The sequence below is a fragment of the Cheilinus undulatus genome, linkage group 4 (assembly GCF_018320785.1).
Source record: "Cheilinus undulatus linkage group 4, ASM1832078v1, whole genome shotgun sequence".
Taxonomy (NCBI): domain Eukaryota; kingdom Metazoa; phylum Chordata; class Actinopteri; order Labriformes; family Labridae; genus Cheilinus; species Cheilinus undulatus.
Genome location: NC_054868.1, coordinates 46672946 through 46696666, shown reverse-complemented (window position 1 = coordinate 46696666; position 23721 = coordinate 46672946). Strand labels below are relative to the sequence as shown.

The following is a 23721-nucleotide window of genomic DNA, read 5'->3' as shown; positions in this document are numbered from 1 at the left end:
CAACTTGTTCTTTTCACAGCTCTAATGACCACCCTCAATTGGCTTTGACGGATAGAGGAACAATATGTTAACTGTAGAAAAACAATGTATGAAGTATCAGCAGCTTGCAGTCAAGAGAAACAACTCACAGGCCAGAAAAAATCAACAAATCAATACGACAAATACACACAAGCATGCCAAAACACATGCCAAATAGGAGACATTTCATATTCTACGACAGTAGAAGACAATCATTCTCTGGGCTCTGTGCAGAGGCTTTGTGTGGAGGTCAATATTGACTCAGACGTTACAATGTTTACTTTCTGGTACAGCAGTTTCATTAAACCTGCTTTTCATTTTACTTTTATAAACAATTAACGACAGGCTGCTGGTTTACCAGGCATGTCATGCAAAGAGGTCATATGGCCCTCTAGGTCTGACACTGTGCCTGCTCAATTATGGCAAAAATCACAATCACCACAATCCTGATTGAAACTGAGATCACGGTGATTAACCAGAGCCGATGTACACAATCTGCTTCCATGCATGAATTTCAAATGCTTGTCATACTGCTTTGAGGAGCAGCCACAACTGTGCAAAAAATCCTGAAAGTTGTGTTGCATCATTCGAGGTCTGTACTTTCAAAACCTGCATGGTATTTAACTTAGAGATAGTTCTGCACAACTTGGTATTTAAGTGTGATTGCAATTATACTGGACGTTATTGCAATTTGCGATTGCCTTCACAATATAATGCATACATGGTATCATGACCTTTATGCCTTTCAACAAAAAGGTTGGTGTGAGTTTCAGTGTCATGGTTTGTCTGTCTGTGAGTATCAGTCCTGTGATTGACTGGAGACCAGCCCAGGGTGTAGCCAGCTTCTTGCCCAACCACAGCTAGGACAGGCTCCAGCCCCCTGACATCCCCACAGGATAAACATGAAAGATAATGGGTGATTAGAATCAAACAGCTTTCAATATCATATGGTAACTGGAATCACATTTGGACAAGAGTATTTAGCTGCTTGATCATTATGCCAACAGGGACTTTAATGACACTATATTCAAATACACGTACTTTAATATGGAGGTAGCTCCCCCTGCTGCAGCTATAACAGCATCCACTCTTCTTGGAAAGCTTTCAAAAAGATTTTTGATTGTTTCTGCGGGAATTTGTCCCAGTTCATTCAGTAGAGCACTTTTGAGGTCAGGCACTGACGTTGGACAAGAAGGCCGGGCTCACAATCTCCATTCCAGTTTATCCCAAAGTTGCTTGACAGGGTTGAGGTCTGGGCACTGTGTGGGCCAGTCAAGTTCTTCCTCACCAAATCATGTCTTCATAGTTGGGCACGGTCCATTGTGAAATAGAAAATGCCTTCCTCAAACTGTTGCCACGAAGTTGGAAGCATAGCATTGTCCAAAATGTGTTGGTATGCTGAAGCATTGAGATTGCCCTTCACTGGAGATAAGGGGTTTAGCCCAAACACTGAAAACAGCCCCATACCAGTACCCCTCCTCCAACAAACTTCACAGTTGGTTCATTCAATCGGACAGGCAACATTTGCCAAACAGAGAAGCATGACTCGTCACTCCACAGAATAAGATTTACAAGTTTTCCACACTATGTGCCTTAGGAGCGATTTGGCGTGGTATTCCGCTTAATGGCCGCGTTGCTGTTGTTCCTAAAGGTTTCTACTTTCCAGTAATATCTCTTACATTTGACTGCAGAATATCCAGCAGAGATGAGATTTCAGAAACTATGTTATTGCAAAGGCGGCATCCATCACAGCACCATGCTTAAAGACAATGAGCTCTCCAGAACGACCATTTTGTATCAAAAATGTTTGCAAATGGAGACTGCATGGCTAGGTGCTTTATCTTATGAATTCAATAACAGATGTCGCAAAATACTTTTGTCCATTTAGTAGGGCTGGGCAATTAATCACAAATTAGATTAAATCACAATATGGTCTGCTGTAATTTACAAATCGTAGAAGTTGCAATATTTCCTTAAAGGGATACTTCAACATTTTTGGCAAATTCGCCCATTGCCATAATCCCTATAGTCTTAGTAATAGGTTGGTTACCTTCAGTTGTTGGTGCAAGCTGTTTTTAGATCGGCCGCTGCCGAGTTCGGACCTGCTGTGCCAACTCAATATAAGCAGACTATGAAATAATAACGTATAATTATGTAGCATTACAACGCATGAGGAAAATACTCTGAACTATTTCTCGAGTAAACCACTTGGCGGAGTGACACAGTGCAGCAGCCATGCCTGGAGTGTAGTTCCGGCTTTGCGTTTAGCTTAAAAATATCTCCGTCTCGTAATGTTCCATGATTATTTCATAGCGTGGTGAATGTGCAGGTCACAACTTGTCCACGAGAGCTTTTGGAGTTGATGGATTGTGTATTTGATGAGTTTGATGAGGGAAAGCCAGAATACCGTCTGCTTACATTGAGTTGGCACAGCAGGTCCGAACTCGGCAGCGGCGATCTAGAAACAGCTTGCACCAGCAACTGAAGGTAACAAACCTATTACTAAGACTATAGGAATTATGGCAATGGACGAATTTGCCAAAATGTTGAAGTATCCCTTTAATTTGAAATGTGTCAAAATAGCAGTCTAGGACACTCATTTTTGCAGCAGCAGAGATTTATGCACATAATGCAAACACTCAGGCGTAAACTTTTTAAAAATGGTTTACAAAAAAATCCTTTAAAAATGATAATCTTCAATAAATCAACTGGTAAATATCTCCAATATGAGCAGCCAGCTTCAACTCCCCCACCTCAGCCACCTCCTTTACAGCTTAAAGCTTGTTGCACCCCTATGTTCACATTCTAGCTACTATGGATTAATTGCTTCAGAAATTCAGAATTTACACTTTGTCATTTATGTATCCATCTATACGGGGGTTTCTAGCCATGTGCTCCCTGGAAGGTCAAAGCATGCTGCTTGGCTAACCCAGGGAGCATCTTTAAGGCAGAGCCTTCTCTGACAAGTAAAACTGCAAATCCATTTTGCAAAAAAAATGGAAAATATATGATGAGTGGTCCTGTCTGAATGTAGGTTATGATATACTATGAGTTTTTTGTCTGAATTATTTCAAAAATGCATAAGTTGAGTAACCTAATAATAATCGTATATTAAATCACAATATCGGGGAAAAAAATCACAATTAGATTATTTTTGCAAATGGTTCAGCCCTACCTACTGTGCATTGCTATTCAGAACAAAATTCTAAAATATTATTTTAGGTCCATATCACCTAGTCCTGATATAACTGAGGTTGTTTTCCCTTTTTGTTAATCAAGAGCTTCCCTTCTGTCATCCTCTTTAGCTCTCTTGCTTCTTAAACTAAACAGAGTACATGCTGTGGCTCCCTCTGCTCCTCATTTAAATTTAAGTGGGAGCTGTTTTAGCGGGAAGGGCAGAAGAAAAGCTGTCACGTCAAAATGACCACAACACATCACGTGGCACAGTAATCTAATCTTGATTAACTTGTTTTCATAATCAAAGGAAGCTTAGGTTTAATTGAAATGGAAACTGTCTTATTGCCTTGGTGATATCATCCAACCCCTCATTCTCTCACCCCATACTTCCTGTCTTATAAGCTTACCTATCAAAACAGGGCAAAATGCCCCAAAAATGATCTCAAAATAAAAGTTATTGACATAAATCATGGCTCAGTTCCTTTCCTTAACTTTCTCACAGAATACAGTAATTATGCTTGTGAAAACATTACTCACAACAGAAATTATGAAATAATGACCGCCTAACAGCCTATGGGGCAATCACAATGTGCTGCTAAAGCACAAAGTCGATACTCATTTTCAAGAGAGAGGAATGAAGGTGAACAGATTGCTGAATGAAACGCTCCTGCTCTCCATTTGCCTCTACATCACAGGACTGTGTCAGGAAACAACATCCTGACAATTAAGTCGAGCCATTTAGTAAACAGTAAAAACAGCTTGAAGGAGTTTGGAACTGTTGATTTGCAAGCTGCATTAACCTTTACTTTTGATCAGTATGAGCCTCACACATATGGCTGCCCTTTAGAAGCGTATGTGCAGTGCAGCTTTCTGTCTTTTTTTCCCAGCAACAGCACTAAGGCAGCCAATCACATGGCAGTCTGAACACCTGAATTTAGAGGAGGGTTTAAAACTTTCAACTCAATTTAACCAGGAAGGCGGCCTAGTCTGACATAAATCTTCAGAAAGATGATGGACAGCCCGACCCAATAATGGTATAAATTAAACCGAGACTGGTATTACATCTGAAGTGATCCTCTCAGGGCTTTTAATAACTGTAAATTTAACAAACGCCACCAGCTGCCATAACACATTACATAAGATATGAAACCTTCCATGAGTCAAAATTTCATTTCATAATATTGACAGCATGTCTACCTTTTTCTTGTTGCCCTGCAGGAGGCTGTAACAGACACTGACACAGAGGCTAAAACACACCGTGTGGATGTGTCCTGTTTAACATTCAGTTAACATCACAGCCTGAGTTAATCATAGAGAATATTGTGTGTGTGAATGTGTATGGATGCATGCATTGGATGGACAAGGTAGCAGTGTTTATAGTCTGTCAGATCTGCTCCACCGCTCACAAGGAAACATGCAATCATTCTCCCATTACCAGTTTTGACTGGATGCATTGAGACGCACTCAGAGCAAACACACATGCAGGTGGAAAACAAACGCACACACAAACCCATACAAGCTAGTGGAATCAATCCACAGTGATGAGGCACATTTATCTGATGTGACCACAGCTCCATCTAGTGACTCTTGTTTATAGTGCAGGATTAAAACACACTGCTAAAACCTGAAATTAACCCTCAGTTTTTATATCTAGAAATCACACACAGCCATACTTTGATACAGTGTCTTACCTGATGTTGAGTCCAGTAGACTGGCCTAGATTTTCCCAGGCTTGGAGTTTCTCTGCCAACCTCTAAGGGTTAAAGACACAAGAGAAAGCATGTTTTGTGTGCTTATACAGGAAGTACAACAGCAACTGTGGTATACAAACAAATACATACAGTCTGAAATGCACATGCATACATCACAGAACATTGTAAAATAATGTGCAACATATAAAACATGGTGAATTGCCTTGTCAGAAGATAACAAAGGTTTTTTGTTTTCAAAGAATTACCCAATTCCAAAAAAGTTGAGGCGCTGTGTAAAATGTAAATAATAACCAAATGCAATTATTTGCAAATCTCATAATCTTATATTTTATTCATAGCAGAGCATAAAAAAACCTCAGTTGTTGAAACTTCACCATTTTACCAGCTCATTTTTAATGTGAGAAAATTCAAAAAAGTTGGGGCTGAGTAACAAAAGGCTGTAAAAGTATGTGGTACGAATGAGGAATAGCTGGAGAAGCATTTTGCAACTCAGCTCGGCAACATCACTGGGAATAAAAGAAGCATTTAAGAGAGGCAGAGTCTCTCAGAGGTAAAATGGGCAGAGGTTCACCTATATGCAAAAAACAGCATCTAGAAGTTGTGGAACAATTTTAGAGAAATGTTCCTCAGTTTAAAATCTGTTGTTGATTGTTGTATTTCACAGAATCTGGTGAAATTTCTGCGCAGACAAGGCCAAAAGTCAATATTGGATGTTTGTGATCTTCAGGCCCTCAGGCAGCACTGCATTAAAAACAGGCATGATTCTGCACCGGAAATCACTGCATGGGCTCAAGAACACTTCAAAAAATCATAGTCTGTCAACAATTTTCTGTGCCATCCAAAAATGCAAATAAAAGCTGTATCATGCAAGAGAGAGGCATATGTGAACATGACCGAGTTACCTCGCCACCTTCTCTTGGCAAAATCTAATTTAAAATGCACTGAGGTGAATGGAAAACTGTTCTGCGGTCAATCAAAATTTGAAATTCTTTTTGTAAACCACAGCCTAAAGAGGAGAGACAGCATCCAGCTTGTCATCAGAACACAGTTCAAAAGTCTGCATCTCTGATGGTATGGGGTTGCATTACTGTCTATGGCATAGGCAGCTTACACATTTGGAGAAGCACTATCAATGCTGAGAAGTACATAAAGGTTTTAGGCCATGCATATTTCAGCAAGACAATGTAAAACTATATACGGCATCCCTCATAACAGCATGGCTTCACAGGAGAAGAGCCCAAGAGCTGAACTGGCCTGCCTGCAGTCCAGACCTTTCACCAACAGAAAACATTAGGCGTATCAAAACAAAGAATCTGTCAAAGAAGACTCAGGACTGTTGAACAACTAGAATCCTACATCAGACAAGAATGGGACAACATTTCTCTCCCAAAACTCCAACAACTTCCTTGCTTTATGGACTGTTGTTGAAAGAAGAGGCCATGCTACACAATGATAAATACTCCATGTCCCTACTTTTTTTTAGATGTGTTGCTGCTGTCAAATTCAAAATGAGATAATATTTGTCATGAAATGGTGAAATGTCTAAGTGTCAACATTTGATGTGTTGTTTATGTTCTATAGTGATAACAACAGGGTTTTTTGAGATTTGCAACCCACTGCATTCTGTTTTTATTTACATACTATGCAGCGCCAGAACTATTTTGGAATTGGGGTTGTATTAACAAAATAAAGCCCAAATCTAAAGGCGAAGTGTCTGAAGTTTCTTTTAATAACCGTGACACGGTTGGTAAATAATGTGCATAAAGAGAACTGCTGCAGTGGAGGATGAAGGACAAACTAATAAGGCTGATAATGTTTATCAGCCAGAGGCAGCTATTGATAAGAAGAAAGCAAGTGGCAGCAGGGGGGATGCTTGGTTGGGTGGGAGTACTGTTTAAATGGCTGAAGGGGAAAAGATGGCAACATTTTTTATCTGAAGAAAAGCTCAGATGTGAGACTTATTTGCCAATCAAAATCAGCACTGGGTAATCACTATAGTAGCTTCAAATACATGTCAAAGCTTTAAGAGTGGTCTTCCAGTTTAGTTAAAGCATGACTGTTCTCTTCTGGTGGGGTTCTGAAGGGACAGAACTCAACATTTCCCTGTTACAAATGCATTACCTGATCTGATCATCTTTGTATGTGAAGTTTTGATTGTTTTAAGAGAGAAATTCTGTAAAAAATAAAAAATACTTATGGGAAATTAAGAATCTGATTTAATTCTTAGAATCATGTGAATATAAAAACAGAATGTCCAACTCAACCAATGATGGACATCACTACCACTGAGTTTAGATGTTTGAGCTTCATCCATTACTAAGAGGTGAATAAAATGCATACACAGCCATTAAATCCCTATAATCCCTAAATCAGAATTCAGAGAGGCATTGGTTTGTGCGATTTCCAAACTACTTGAACCACTGGGTCAACTGTAAGTACTGTTACTGTGAAGTGGAAGCACCTAGGACAGTGGGAGACCAAATAAACTCTCAGGGCTGGGCCAATGAGTGCTGCAGAGTGCATCACTTTAAATTAGCCTAAGAACCACCGGACCAATGGGTGTCTCTTGCTGAGCAGTTGTGTATAGGCTTCGCATCACTTATCAACACACAGCTTTGGCCTATAAAAGTGTGCAGAGAAGAGCTACCCAACGCTGCAGCAGCCGAAACAGGTTCAGTTGATTGTGAAAATCCAAGCAACAACTTTGGATGTTAACCTTGGAAAGCAGAAGGATTGGCCAGATTCCATGCCTATCATCAGGCAGATCCATTTCCTTGTGCCAGGTATGAGAAAAGTCCTGACCAATTAGCATCATTTGAGGGGAACAAGGCAGTAGCTATGGTGGGGTTTACTGGAGGCTGATAGCAATGGCTGCTGCCAGTATGGCGGTTAGCTCTGATATAGCTATAGTTCTAACAACTGAACTAACAAGCTTCTCGTCACAGAGATGTTTTTACTCTTCTCCTGACAGGCCTGGGCATCAAGTTTAATTCACCAAATTTCTCAACTGTTTACATTTAATTATAAATTATTCAATATTCGACGCACTAACATCGTGATTACAGTGTATTTTTCAAAAAGTTTCAGCATCTCGAATAATTTGATAAGACTTATATTGATAACTGACAACAATAAAACAAACAAACTATTGCCACAGACAGTGACTGAGACTAAATAGGTCAAAGTTCATTATCATATAGTCAGGATTCAACAGGTCACAGAAGAAGCTTTATCCCTTTAAATGTGTTCTCCATGTCAGTGGATGATCTTAAAAGGTCAGATTTTTTATGGTAGATGAACTCACAAACAGACAGACAATCTGAAAGCATAATGCTTCTGGTCTTGGCTATTGCCAGTGTGTAGGCATAAAAAAGTGATATCCTCCAAGCCCCAGTCCGTCACGGCACGGCTGGACCAGCTTGGGAGAGTTGGACCTGCAGAGAGCCCTGACCTCAAACCCACTGAATCCCTGACAGACAGGAATTATAAGGCCTTTTGCTGCACCGATTTTCTGGTCCAGCATGTACCCGACTTGAAGATGCTCTTTTTGAAGAATGGGTACAACTTTGAGCCGATGTACTGTGTAATATCATGAAAATTAGGTTGAATAGCTTCAGAGTTAACATATATGGCTGTAATGGATTCAACATGAATAGTTTTAATGGATTCAAAGTCTACTGACATTTGATCACATAATATAGGCATAACCATTAATATCCTTAAAAAATCTGGGCTTCTGATGTATTCAGCTCAAAAATAAAAACACTTTAAACCCCTTGTGATAATCAAAGAGTCCGTATGTTGCAGAAAAACAGATGCACTTTACCTCTTTCTCTAGTTCCATATTAACCAGCTCTTCCTTTGTTTTCTCCATCCTCTCCAGCTTCTTCCTCAGCCCCTCCACCTCCTCTTTCAACAAGCTGCAATTCTCTCTGCTCTCCCTGGACAGAGCAGAGCCAACAGAACAAAGACGAGAAGAAAAACAAAACACAAAATTTACTTTAAAGCTTCAAACTGTCGGATCAAGAAAACTCTTACTTTAATCCCTTGTTTCATCCACATTTCAGTCTGGTTTTAGATCTAATTTCAGATGGAGAAAGATCACAACAACTTTAACACTGTAATAAAAATTGGATTACTTGTAATGAGCAAATTAATGTAAAACGTGCAACATGTGTGCCTGTATCACTTTTAACTAATAACACTAAAACTCTTTAATTGCATGGTGCTTCTCTCTACAAAGGGATCAAAGGGGATAGAGTAAAACAGTATTTTCACATAAAAGTTTTATTTCAACAGCCAAAAGTTAGTCTCACCAATGATAAATACTAAAAGAAGAATGATACTTTGATGTGACAAGACAGGATATCGTTTTCAATCCTGCCTCTTTAAAGACTATCTAAAGCCTCAGACCACTTTTACAGATAAAACTGAAGCATATGGGATACTAGCAGTACTTTAGATCAGTTAAGGTCCAACCTTGACACTTTAGCTCAAAGTATTTAAATTCAACTGTTTGTATTAAAATGTGCTCAGTAACTGCCCTCTACAGGTTGAAAGTCTACTGTAGCTGACTGATTTTTATTTCATGTGGCTGATCTGGTGCTACATGTCATATGCCAGCTGTCGTCACCACAGAGCTCAACAGTCACAGCCCACATTATTACCGGACTGTAACTTCACAAAGAGCAGCCACAGTCAAAGTTCACAGCTCTGCCAATCAGGAATGTTGCTGTGTAGTGCTGTTGCCTAAGATTAAAATAAGCACATCACATTTCAAAACAAGTTAGAAAATAATACGTGCATGAGTCTTCTACATGACCATTGGCCGAGTTGGCCAATTTGAGACGTCGATGTGACACTCTAGGATTGAGGGCATAGTAGTGCAGCTGCCTGAGACCATGAAAACCATGATTATACAGTGCTTAACAAATTTATTAGACCACCCTAACCCTAACCAAAGTAAGGTTTATGCCACAGCTGCCCTCTATTAACAGCATTGGTAAATACCAAAATCATTTTTTATGTTTTTGCAATGGTTAATACACCAATACAAACAAACCAGTAAATTTTCAAATTTACTGATTTACAAAAAACAGAAAAAATAGTAAAGCACATTATTATTTCTTGATTAATATATCAAACTATAGTTATTTACTTGCATTCCTGAAAAGAAAAATTAGTTTTAGTGGTTGAATGTTATGCTTGATTAATTTCTGACTTCTCAGAGAAGCCCAGTGAGTCAGCTCAAATTTGGGGGAATTCAGTTTGAAATTCCACATTCCTGTTCAAGACTGTAAAACATCGAGAGCTCACTGAAAATGAAAGAGTCTGCTTTAAAGCACTTCATGGTGCTGGATGGTCTTTGAGACAAATATGACAGGTGGTCTAATAAATTTGTTAGGCACTGTATATTTTTTTAGTCCATGTAAACTGTCTTTTGTTAAAACACTACCTCAAAAGTCCCTGACAGAAGTAGAACTGGAAAGAACCATTAAAGTTGGATCAGCCAATAAGAGATGCCACCGTGACTCTAGGATTGCGGGGTATTTTGGTACTGCTGACCAAGATCACAAATAAACCTTGTTTTTTTCTTAAAATAAGGTCTCTATTCATGAAACAAGGTCACAAGCTCTGTTGAGTGAGAAAAGTGAAAGAAAATTAAGGAATCTTCCTGTTCAACCCACTGAAACTTTGTCATCTTTCTTTTTCCTTGTTCCAACAAGATCAACAGTGTCTTATGTGGCAATACACCCTTCCCTCCCTTCACTTTGGCAGATGGCTTTCCACCTGGTAACTTGCTAGTAACTTTGTACCTTGCTAAAGAAATGTGGCTCATGCTTAATCAATAATAGGGGCATGAAACTCATTTTTAACAATATTATAATATCCAAGGTCCCTCCTAAAACTCCACTAACTTGATTGTAGTTCAACTGTACATTCTACTGATATCTAAAGCTGATATATCAATGATAGATACTGGCAGAAATGTTCCTTGGGACAGCATTTATTATGAGTTGTCACTGTAAAACAAAGAATAGTTGAATGAAAACAAAGTTCACAGTTCTATATAAATAAACAGAAATAAAAAGAAAAATGTTCAGATCAGTGGTTCTCAACAATGGTCCAGGATCCCCTGTGCAAAGCAGAAACCTGAACACATTTTCCTGGTTTGGAAGATTTAAAAAGTGCTGCAAATGTGCCCCTTCTTTTCCTGTGCTACAATGACCTGTAGACAAACTGAAATGTCAGTTTGCAGGCCTCTGTTGCTCTGGGCTAAACTCCTACAAAATGAAATTCTAACTATTCTATAGGAAGGCGACACCTTTGGAAAGTAATAAAAACTTCAAAAGAGTATTTGACCTGAGGAAGGCGTTATCATCTCTCAGGCGCTTCACTTCCTTCTCCAAGTCTGGCACTTTGGCCACCTCTGACTTCACAGTCTTCACTATAGCGATGTCTTCTTCCTGAAGGGCCAGACGCCTCTCCAGCTCCTGCCAACGAAGGAAGAAAGAAATCAGTCAAAGGAAACAGCAAACTAAACTATGCATTCTGTGCAATGCAAACCCAGTCATAGATCTTAGATTGATTACACATATGGAAATGAAACACATGATGTGACATACCAAAACATTAACTACAGACCGTAGAAAGAATTGGACAAACCCCGTGTGACGTCAGTCATCTTCTTACAATAGGCGGACTCAAACAGCTCTTGAAGCCAATCGATGGAGGCTTCCATATTAAAAATCGCGGTCTCAACTGAACTTTGGATCAACCTAACAGCCCACCCACTAAGTGCAACTTCCTGTCAGCCTGCCAGCTAGCATTCTGGTTGACAGAAATGGAGCCTCTGCCTGCCGAGCCTGCTCTGTCATTCCAATGAGACGCGCCAATCAGCTTTCATCCTAAATATAATCCAAACAGTGGTGGTACAAAAAAATTCACCCCCCGTACAGTGGGAGCACAATGAGACACTAGCTAATGAGACACATTTGGTGTTTTGAACCAGGCTGTAAACCAGTTTATTTCTAGTGTCAAAACCAGCTGTTTAAAATGTGCCCAGACGGGACTTTCAGTGTTCCCGCAGCCAGCCTCAAGTGGACACTTGCGGTATAGCAATTTTTTGCACTTCCGCATTGGCTTCATTTTTCAGGACCGGAGGTTGCCACTTGCTACAGACATGGACCTTTGTTTGACAAGTTGGACAACTGTTGCGACAGATGTCTGATAGAAATATTTCTTTATCAGAGACTTTCTGCTAAAGTATATTCTGACTACAATGCAGCGACCAGCCCCTGCAAGTAGGGACAACACGTCCTTCAGACTGCAAGGTAACAGGCCACAGATGGAGTTGGAAAGACTTCTTCAGGAAAATAAGCAGCTCAAAAAGCAGCTGATCAAGAGAAGCTGAACTGCAGCAGAGCAAAGAAGGAAAGTCTCCAGCTTAGCCAGGAGCTGGAGCAGACCAAGATGCAGCTTGCACAGGAGAAAGCCCTGAAGGAAATGCATGCAAAACATGGCAAGGAGACCAAAATAGCGCTTTTGAAGCTGGAAAAATACAGCAACGAAGAAACTCTCTCTGCTTTACAGTTTGCAGAGAAAGTTAAGGAAACCAACCGGCAGAAGGCAGAACACTTGGTGAACACTGTTAAACTCCCCAAGGATCTCCAGGAAGAGAGGGAGAAAGTCAAGGCCCTCAGAGAAGAACTGAATAACATGAAGGCTTCATGCCTGGAGCTGCAAGCCAGGTATGAAACCAACATGGTTGCTGCAAAAGAGATGGTGGACAGTCTTAAGATCAGGATAGAAGAGCAAAGCCGGGCTTATGCAGACTGAGTCTAGAGACCAGCAGCTCATAGGGACTCTAAAAGCAAAGCAGGAAGCTCTTACTGAGAGGACCAAGAAGGAGATTTCTGCCCTGAAGCAAGCTACAAAAAAGATCAAGCTTATTTTGCAGAACCACAAAAGCCATCTGATCAATCAGAAAGAAGCTGATGAGAAGATCAGAGAGCAACTCACAGCTGAGCTCCAGGAGGAGAAGCAAAGGACGAAGCTCCTCCAAGAAGAAGTGGAAAACTTAAGAGCCTCACATGAGGAACTCAGCTAGAAACACAAAAAATGATGTTCTTGCTGTGAAACAGGAGGCAGAGAGACACTTTCATGAACTCAAAGATGGAAATGAGTCTCTCCAGGTTGTGATCCGAAATTTAAATGTGGAAAAGATCTGCCTTCAGGAAAACATGCAGCGTGAGATCAACTCCTTGCGGGGTGTCATCGCAGAGAAGGAGATTCGCCACGCTGAAGAGGTGGAGCAGCTGAAATCAAAGATTGTTCCAGCTCCAGAGCCGGAACCAACAGAGATGTCCAGGTTTAAAAAATGGAGGCACTCCGTTGGACTACGGAAACCGCAGTGGATGAAGAGAAAGAAAGACCCTACATCCACCCCTGCCCCCCATCCCAGCTCTGACAGCCCAGATTTTGACTCACTGTAATGAGTCAAAATCCATGCCCTAATTAGGGTCTCTGGGTTTTCTCCAGGTGCGCCCGTTTCCCCGCATTTTTCATAAAAAATATCAATGACAAATAAAAAAAAACCTGAATGAATTTATATTCTGTTGTGTTCCACTGTAGAGAGAGATACAAAAAGAGCATGTCTTTGTAGGTTTGTGCATGTTGTAAAGTTTCCAAAATAAAGCTGAAAGTATGCAAAAGAAAGCACTGAAAGTATTTTTTTTAAATGCTACTAATAAAACTGTGAATGAAATTAATTGATGTTCAAAACAGGGCTTTGATTATTGTTTAGGCAGGTGGTGCTCAACTGGTCTAGCTTCAGGACCCACATCCACCTCCTTAATGAGAAAGCTAGACCCATATGGAGCTAAATCCATGCCAAAAGTAAAAAAAAAAAAAAAAAAAATTAACGCTGTCCTCAGCTACAGGGACCTGGCTAGCTAGGGCTGAGAATAAATCTCAAGAACGTTTTGAGGGATTTTATTTATGCTTTGCACAAATGTCCAAGCTGATTAAGGGTGAACTGATTAAATTTAGGAGCTCAAAGACAATAATATCAAGAGATAACATGAGCTACCTTATTTGGTCTAGATACGTGAAGGATTAGACTCTTCCTTTTCTCTAAACAGTCTACCAAAAGTCACATCACTGATGTTTTTGGCAGAGCCTGGTCACACTATACTTCTTTCCATTAAAAGCCTAAAAAGGAAAAAAGAAGCATTGGGAGAGCTCAGAGATGTACCCTGATGGGTTTAGCCTCAGAAAAAAAAAAGAAGTAAAAAAGAGGAATATCCAGAAAAGACAACAGTGAGAGCCTCGTACGTTTTGGGTTGAGGGGTTGGAAATCAAGAAAAGTGAGGTTATTGTCTCTGCAGAGGTACCAGCACTCTGTCCCTCTGTCTGCAGGTTTGCAGCACTTATTTCCATTTCAACTTATTTAGTATTTCAGACATTTTAGGCTGCAAGGACTGTTGCGCAGAAAGAATTCAAGGACCAACTTAGTATCTGTGAATATGAGTTGCTTTGTTTTTTACAACCTTGGACAGAAAGTTATGGATTTGTTTTTAAAGTTTCTTTTCTTTACGCTAAAGGGGATTAACAGGTGTGGTAGGTGTGGGAAGACTTTTGAGATATGGCTTAACAGTGGCATATCAGAATAACAAGCATTATGAACAAACAAGTCTAACCACATGGATATGGAAAGTTATGACTCAACTGTCAGCTGTTAACATCCTGAATCCAACAGATGGCCATGTAGTTTTATGATGTAGTCGATATTTAGAATGGACATTTGGGGGGAGTTAAATGGTGTTTATACGCTAGTAGGATACATACCAAGTGTCCTACACAGAAATGATGCTAAAACAGGCTGTGCAGGCACCACCAGAGAGTAATTCTGACCCTTTCTAATACATATTCCCACTAATACTTCTTAGAGTTGACATGTATACAATCCTTCAATCAGTCACCCCTTCTAGAGAGTGTCTGAAGCAGAGTTTATAGGGTTCACTGTTGAAGAAGTTATCATAAAATTACTGTTGACAAGATCTAAAGGACTGAGTCATTTGCAATATGGATCACCTCCATGCCAGGTAAATTGTTTAAACTTTGTAAAGTCTACTCAACACGTGTAGAAGTTTTCTAAGGATAATTGCAGCATAGAGGTCCATTTAAACTTCCTGACCCCCAACAGGCTTTGGGATCACATTATTGCAAATAACCTATAAGGGGTTGGACACTTTTTGAGCTGCTAACTTTGGAATGTCTATCACACAGATGTCAGCCTACTACTGGATCACATTTAGGATCTTTTTCTATTGCCTGTTTTTGCAAACTAAGCTGATACCTCTGTATTTGGATATTGACACATTTATTCATTTATTACTCTGCTGGTAATGTAACAGAGGACGACAGCAGTAAGGCCATGTCAGTCAGTCATGCACAAGGCTGTCTCAATAAATGCACTGAACACAGCACCACTTCAATTGCTAGTTATCAATGTCAGGTCTCTCCACTTCATCACCATATCAGTTTCCAATGCTAACATTAGAATGTTTAGTCTTCACTAAAACATGGTTTTATCTGTAAATTGATCACATACAGTCACCATAATTATTGAACTTATAGACATATCCTAGGAAATAAGTTTAGGATGGATTTATGGCATCAGCAACTGGATCATACGTACTTTCACCGCTCCCAAACATAAACACAACTGAGCCTTCATTCTAGCCAGGATTTCATCCTGAGTCTTTCCCTTGTTTTATGATTTTTCCTGCACCTGTAATGCATGCTCGGGCAGCCTGTTGTGGAGGGACAGCAAGAGGGTATCAACAGACATGCGTTTGTTTGTTTTTTTCTGAAGTCATGTGATAACATGAGGCCGCTGGCAGGTCGGCAGGTGTGTGGTCTCCAGTGACCTGACAGTCTGGCTGCGTCGTCTAGTGTGTGCATTCAGATGATTAAAGATGAAAAATCGTTTGAAATTGTCCTGATGTCTCTGGTCTCCCACCTTTTTTAAAAAAAATGTTTCAGATTAAAAACCATCCAGGGCTTGGCCGGCCTAACTTTGATTGTGAACTGGCGCGGTACAAATGCAGTTAGACTGATTTATTAATAGTCGCTATGTTGCAATACCATACTACTGGACAAGCCAACTGTAGGGAGAGATAAGCCACCACAAACACTACGTTTATATTGGCTTAAATTTTTTTTGGATAGGTTCTGTTGTGTTTAAGCTTAGATATTTGTGCATTAAATCTTTTTTAAAACTGCTTGAGTGAAAAGCAGTCTGAGTGTCCTGCCTCTATTTGATGTTTTCTAATGCAGGGTATATGCAGGAATCTTGAAGTTAATTTTAATACCTTTTAAAGACTTTTTCAAGACCTTCTCAATATTTTTTTAATACCTCACTGCCACTTCAAGCTGTAACCATTTACATCAGTGATATAGCTCGCTCTGGTGCTCTCAGAGACAATTTACAAATGCACTCACAATAGCCTAGTTTTTTATGTACCTGTTCATCTTTGTTTTTTAATAAAAATTAATAAATTCACACACTTTTACAATGTTTGTGGGACTCAAACTCTTGGACAGCTAATTCAGAAAAAAATACTTTCAAAATCTTAATTTTCACAAAATTGATTTATCACCTTTTATACTTTTCAAGACCTCGCGGATACCCTGTAATGCTAAGGACATTCAGTCTCTGTTTCAATGAAAATTCGAAAAAAAAGGATGCAGTTTGCAAATTTTTATCAATTATCGGACATTTATAAATCGATTCAGAATCTTCCACCTCCACATCACAATGCATCTAAGAATTTATTCTTCTCCCATCTTTACTTCATAGGCAGTTCTAACAATGGGTAAAGTACCTTAATCTTGATGATGTGCTCTGAGCAGGAGGACTGAGCAGCTTGGAGACTCTGGCAGAGCTGAGAGACTTCTTGGTGCTTCCTGATTATTATACAAAACAGACAAAACTGTATGGTCAGCATTCGGTGCAACTCACTATTCATCAGCATAAAACAGAGCTCAGCAAGCAGCATTCTCTGTATGAGACTGTGTTTTTACCTGCGCTGTAAATCCAGCTGCTCCTGCAGCTCCTGGTTTTCTAGAGTTTTAGAGGAAATTGTCAAGTCTTGACTTTGAATGTTCTGCTTCAGCTCTCTGATCTCATCCTTAAAAGAGCTGATGGTCTGGAAACAGATTACACACATTAGACAAATGACAATCACGACAAATTTTAACAGAGTAAATGTTTATAGACCTCTGTGTGTACCTGATTAGCAGTGTTTAATCTGCTCTCTCTCTCCTCCAGTTTTTTGTTCATCTCTTCCAGATTCTTACGGAGAGAGCGGTTTGCCTCCACTTGCTCAGATAGGTTCTTCACTACCTCCATCTCTCTCTCCTCCAATCTTTTCATTCTTCCCAAGAGGTCCTGGTTCTTATCAACCTCATGCTGTAACACGAACAACCAAAAATTAGGTTTCAACCACATTTATTAGCTGATTTTAAGATTCTCTGGGTAGATGACCGTTGAAGAAAAAAATCCTCCCTACTTAATATGTGTCGTAGTTTAGCTGAATCATCTTCTGCATGTACTCATTTGCATAAAACATAAGGGATAATGCCCAAAGAGACCAGGAGCCGAATGCACCATCTGGGCATACCTAACCTTAGATGTGAAAGTTATGACCAATTTAAAGTTATACGGTGTGCACCAGCTGGACTTGGCTCCTGCTCAAGTTGCACCTGAGTGTAACTCTAATGCCAAAGACTGAGCAGGTGTAAATTTAGAAAGTCAGACTGATGCAACGTTATATGAACAGAAAACATAAACAGTCACAAAACTTAGAAGTGAAGCAAGCATAAGAGATTAAGTAATTAAAATGTCTCATAAGAGACAAAGAGTGAGCTGGTCAAAAGGCCTCTTTATCACAGTCAAGTCCTGTTTGAATAAACAGAATACTTTCCCCTTAACCTTGGCATGTGTCAGCAGAAACCCAGAACTCCCTCCTTTTCTGCAGATGCCAATTCCTAGGAGTGTGGGGCCATGCTTTCAAAACTTTTCCCTCTCACCATCTCAGAATCATTAATATAAAGTAAAAGAATGTTACACTATCTAATAAGGAACACTTGTGACTTGTAATTCGACAAAAAAATACCCCTTTTTTCAAGACAGCTCAGCTCTGCAGACCCTCAGCAACAAGGTTAAAAATCACTGCACAACAACATTGTTAAAAGTTCACTTATTCGATACCACATGCTTTAAACCAGTGGTTCTCAACTAGTGGGTCAGCACCCAAAAGAGGGCCATGAAGCTCTTTCCGATGGGTCACAAATGTTTTCCAGGGAGGAAAATGTAGCAAAAATCTATGTACAGAAGCTCTAAGTGGACAAACAGCAAGTTCATACACTTTTCCTTAGATCTTCCCATAATGAGACATATATTTCCATATTACAGGATTCTACTAATTTATCTCCCTTTCTTTGGATAACACAGCTGGCCTTCCCAAAATAACAAGGAAATTCCTCAAGAAATTACCAACTTGCCATAATGTCTCTCAAAAATAGAGTAAAATAAATTGTTTATGCATGTCCTTCTGTAATGACATAATTCTTAAAATTTGTTTTTTTGTCATTTCTCCTTGTTAAACATATTTTTATTTTCCATACAGGGTCCAAACTGCAGCATTTTTCATTAAATAAATTTGAGCGAATGAACGTTTTAAAAAAAATCTTGGTTGTGATTTCCCTTAAGGTGGTCACAGTGGATCCACATTCTCAACCAGTTGAGCGACACTTCTTTAAATGATACAATATCTGTTATTTCCCTGTTCAATAGTGCCAGAAGAACCAATGTTTTGAAGAAAAAAACACATCATATTTTCATGCAAAAGCAGAAGAAGAGAGACAGCATGTGGAAGAGCAAAAGAGAGTCAGTGCAGACAGCCAATGCAAAGCACTGATATGGAGAAAAATGATGCAATTACCTGATCCAACCCCAACTCTTTCACAACAGTTGTGCTCTTAATAACTTAGAAAGACACCAGCACTTACTCTGATTTTTTCTTTTCTATTAATGCATAAGACATGCCTCTTTGCTTTCCCCTCCATCACAGCCTGGGCCAAAGAAAGTATAAATTTAGGTCTAAAAAGAAATTATGACTTATTTTTTGGCTTGTAATCCAAGTACTTTGTCGGTGGTTTGACAGAGAGAAGGTAGACAGGATGTAAGTATTAACTAAGTTACACTTAGCGCTCTGCAAATGTTCATGTGAACACGTATGATACGGCCAGGTGCAGCTATGACCACAGGCTCGGTGAACTTGGTGTAAATTTGAGTCTAGAAGTCAGCTGTAGCGAAGCCAGATTTAAGAGGTAAGACTGCCTATATTTACATCCAGCTGGTGCACTTGGTATTTGAACCACCTTCAACTGCAGATGAGCTAGTTCTGGCCTCTGATCTTTAACTTTTTTTTATTTTGTTGTTGTTTTGTTAATTATGAACAACTAAAGGGAAAATATTCTGCTTATACAATGGCAAACTGTTAAAGAAAGATCAAATAAGTTCCTCTATTCATGTTTCACATTATTAAAATTAAACCTTATGTGTTTACAAGCTATAACGTGATTTTACTACCTGAAAGTAGCATTAAAGTAATCATACCACTGAAATGTTGTTTACCAAGCTGGTAAAGAGTATGGATCTTAGAACTGACCAAATACATTTTTTTTCTGTGCAACTTCAAAATTGAGAAAAGGATTTACTTTGAAGATGTTGATTGTAATTAATCACTTGAACAAGCAGCAGAATCACACATTCAAACACATTCTAGGAATGGAAGATATAATTAGCATGATATTGGTCTTGGTAGATATTGGCTAAAAACATCAATTATCAATATTGGCAGATATGAAGTAAGTACAGACGATACACCATCTGTACTTAACATCCTAAATTGGCTGTAAATATTAGCTTTATGTACTAATATGTTCAGAGTTTAAGGAGGAGTTTTTGCAGGCCCAGTAGAACTTATGTCAGCTCAAATCTTTCTTTGTTTAGCATTATTTCTTAAACTTTTAAGTGTGTTTAAGGGGCTGAAGTTTAAGATCTGAACAAAATTTATACATTAGTAGTAAAAAATCAATCTGGAAGTATTGGTATATCAGATATCAGCAAAAATCCAAAATGATGCATCCCTAACAAAAGACATGGTGCAACAGAAAGAAAGGTCTTAAACTGTACCTCCAAGTCTCGAGCACTATCAGAAGCAGCTTTCTCCAGCTCAAACCGGGCTCTCTTATGACTCAGCTCCATCTGCTTCTTCTCCTGGTCCAACTGCAGGTAGCGATTCTGAGAGTGAACCCTCTCAGCAGCTTCCAACAACTACAGAATAAGAGGGGTCAGCCAGTGCAGAGGTCATAATTTAATATCATCTTTACACAGCTTATTTGTAATGCTGTCAGCCTGTGTTTACCTCCATGCTGCGTTTGTACTGAGTCTGCAGGTTTCCAGTCCCTGCTGAGTGCTCGGACAGCCTCTGTGGAGGTTCAGTGCGGCTTATGAAGGAGTTGAAGGACTTCAAGGTTGTTAAAACAGTGGTGTCATCTTCTAAATCCATGGTGAGAGCCTCTGGTGTTACATTGTTAGTGAGGAGGAAGAGAAAAACAACATAGCTCTAATGGCTGATATTCATTCAAACAAGGTCAGCACGGTAAGCTAGACTAACAATTCCGCTCTCTATAAGAAACTACATTACATAACGTTGTAAGAAGTAGTAGGTTACCCTTTAGACATTATATTGAATAAATGAGAGACATGTTAACGGTGGCTGACATAATGGCCAGCTTCTTTCGATACAAATACAACAAATCAAGTTACACTAGCTAACCTACGAGACTCAAGCACAAGCTAATTTCTATCTTGAAGATAACCTTGTAGGTTTTGTCCCTGTCTCCGTTTTGTTTATTCCCTCTGTCACTAAAACGTTTGACATAATGCTAACGTCTGTTTAAACTGTCACTGTTAGTTTCCACAGCTATTCAATAAGTGCTAACCCGCTAACTGCCCGTAAACCAGCACTACATTTGCATTTTAGATCCTCATTTCTACGTTTTCAACCTCACCTTGGAGTTAACTTGTTTACCAAGAGGAGCAGGTTAGTTGTAGATAAGTTATCTTTCCTCTGCTAGCGTGTTAGCTGCACAGTCTCCATACTCCAGAAATCCCTCCAGTTTAGCTCGAATGAGATGCGTGCAGTATCGCGAGACTATAATGCATATCGCGAGAGTTTCAATTCTCAGAGTATTTCATTCAGGCATGAATGTTGTGAGCTTTTGAAACCCAGAGACTTCAGCCTATTAGCTGTAATGGTAATATCTGCTTTTTAATAGGGGGAATAAACATTATATTTATACAATGGAAGGCAGAATGGAAGAAATAAATAGCAAAAACAACTTCATTGTCACTGTATCCAAATCCAAATCAGCTTTATAGGCCAGATATGTTAATCTATGTAAGGAATTTGACCTTGGTTTACTTTGCAATATATGTAAAACTATTCAAATTAGTTAGTAAACTATTAAATGTAATTTGCAAGCTTTAATGATGTTAGAGTGCTGTGGTTTGGAATGCAAAAGAAGCTGATAGCATTATGATCAGTTATGCAGTACATCATAAATGGTTTTATTTACATCAGGAAATGTGTATATATACAGCATTTACATTAAAACAGACTGTGTGCACACATGCATGTGGGTGTAATACTTGCATGATGAAATGTGCCTCCCTGCGAAATGAAAATAAACACTGTTATTTTCATACATTTTGCCTTTCAAATCCCATTAAAGTGAAACAACATTCTGGTATAATCTGATAAATATCTTTATTTGATTTTATTTCCCATCAGTCTTGCCTGCATTCACTTATGTCTTCAGATGTAGTTGCTTAGTTCCTCCAACAGGGGGCAGCATTGTTATACATATATCAGCCTGGATTACAGCATGAGAAAGGATAGTGAACAGCTGGCTCATTAATTCATGACTTATTCATTTACATAAAGAACATGAGCTTAAGTGTGGAAGAAGTCAATACAGATATCTTAAACAAAGCAGACGGGCGCAGTATAAGATGTTAAATTAGGATTTTACATACAAAGAAGAATGAAACCAGGTGTATTGTTAGCAGACTGTAACACTTTGTTCAAACCCCAATCCGAAAACAGCTAAGGCACAGAGTTTAAATAAAAACAGAATGCAATGATTGCCAATGTCATTGGCCCATACTTCATTCAAATTAGAACACAGACAATATAGCCAGTGTTGAAACTTCTATTTCATGAAAAAAACATCTTCTCATTTTGAATTAGATGGCAGCAACACATCCCAAAAGAGTTGGGACAGGGCCATAATAACCACTGTGTAGCATCCCTCCTCTTTAAACAACAGTCTGTAAACATCTGGGAAGTGAGGAGACACTTACTGGAGAGGAATATTGTCCCATTCTTGTCTGTTATAGGATTCAATAGCTGTGCAACAATCCTGGGTCTCTTTTTGCACAGGTTTTTCATTTAATGATGCACCAAATGTTTGCTTTTGGTTAAAGGTCTGGACTGCAGCTAGGCCATTTCAGCACCTGGACCCTTCCACTGTGTTGCCATGCTGTCGTGATGGATGTGGTATACGATTTAGCACTGAATTGTGCGCTGAAACAAGCTGGATAATCCCTCTTCCCTTGGTCCACAGGATGGCATCCATGGTTTTCAGAAATAATCTCTGACCACACAATAGTTTTCCATTTTGCCTTGGACCATTTTAAATGAGCCTTGGCTCACAGAAGATGGCAGCATTTCCAGATCATGTTCACATATGGCCACTCACTTGCATGGTACAGCTTTGACTGGCATTTTTGGATGGCATGGTGAACTGGGTTGACAGAATGATTTTTGGAAGTGTTCCTGGGCCCATGCAGCGATTTCCAGTATAGAATCATGCCTGTTTTAAATGCAGTGCCAACTACAGGTCTGAAGATCACATGCACCCAGTATTTACCTCCTGTCCCTTTGCACAGAGATTCCTCCAGATTCTTTGAAAGGTCTGATGGTAATATATACCGTAGATGGTGGGATAGTCAAAGTCTTGACAATGTTTTGTTGTGGAATATTTTTTCTGAAGAAATGTTCCACAAATTTTAGACACATTTTCTTACAGATTGGGGAACCTGACTCTGAGAGACTCTGCCTCTCTTAAATGCTCCTTTTACTGACCTCTTGCTAATTGACCCTCATTAGTTGTAAATAATGTAAATCCCTCTTTTTGGATCACAGCCCATAAAAGAAAGCCATCTTTAATCACAGCCAGCAGCCTCCAGTGATGCAGCCGAGGCGAATCTAAATCAGTAGAACTGTCCAAGGTTGCAGAACCTGTGACCAATCATGTTTATTTGCATCTAGTTTGCTTCTTTATACTTTATTGATTCCCCCATGAGGATATTTGTGCTCTGCCTTTGAAAGCAACACAGCAGCACCCAACGACCAGTACTAATTCTGTGAGTAGTGTTGTGTTCTGAGGCATCACCCTGCAAACATGGATGTCTTTTTAAAGCTGGAAGTAAATGGAGGACTGAGAGGGGGAGGAGAAAGATGCCATCCAAATGAACATGGAAACATAAAGATTTCTGAAGGGGGTATAATGCACAAAGAGTAAATGGACTGCTCTTATAGGCCCACCTAGTCTTTCACTGACTAAAAGTGCAGCGCACCACTGTTCATCCTCACATACAGTTTTCAAGCTG

At 39.4% G+C, this 23721-nt stretch overlaps 1 protein-coding gene across 1 annotated transcript in view; it reads right to left on the bottom strand.

Moving 5' to 3' along the window:
- mad1l1 (mitotic arrest deficient 1 like 1) overlaps positions 1-21174 on the bottom strand; it is a 148377-nt gene extending 127203 nt beyond the window's left edge. Inside the window, exons 1-9 of the mRNA XM_041786356.1 lie at positions 21057-21174; positions 20408-20560; positions 20176-20316; positions 17206-17385; positions 16998-17122; positions 16799-16880; positions 11271-11401; positions 8734-8848; positions 4887-4948 (exon numbers count right to left, since the gene is read on the bottom strand). Coding sequence (XP_041642290.1) covers positions 4887-4948; positions 8734-8848; positions 11271-11401; positions 16799-16880; positions 16998-17122; positions 17206-17385; positions 20176-20316; positions 20408-20551 — 980 coding nt within the window. The 5' untranslated portion in view covers positions 20552-20560; positions 21057-21174. The remainder of the gene's footprint in view (positions 1-4886; positions 4949-8733; positions 8849-11270; positions 11402-16798; positions 16881-16997; positions 17123-17205; positions 17386-20175; positions 20317-20407; positions 20561-21056) is intronic.
- Between the last annotated feature and the right edge of the window lie 2547 nt (positions 21175-23721).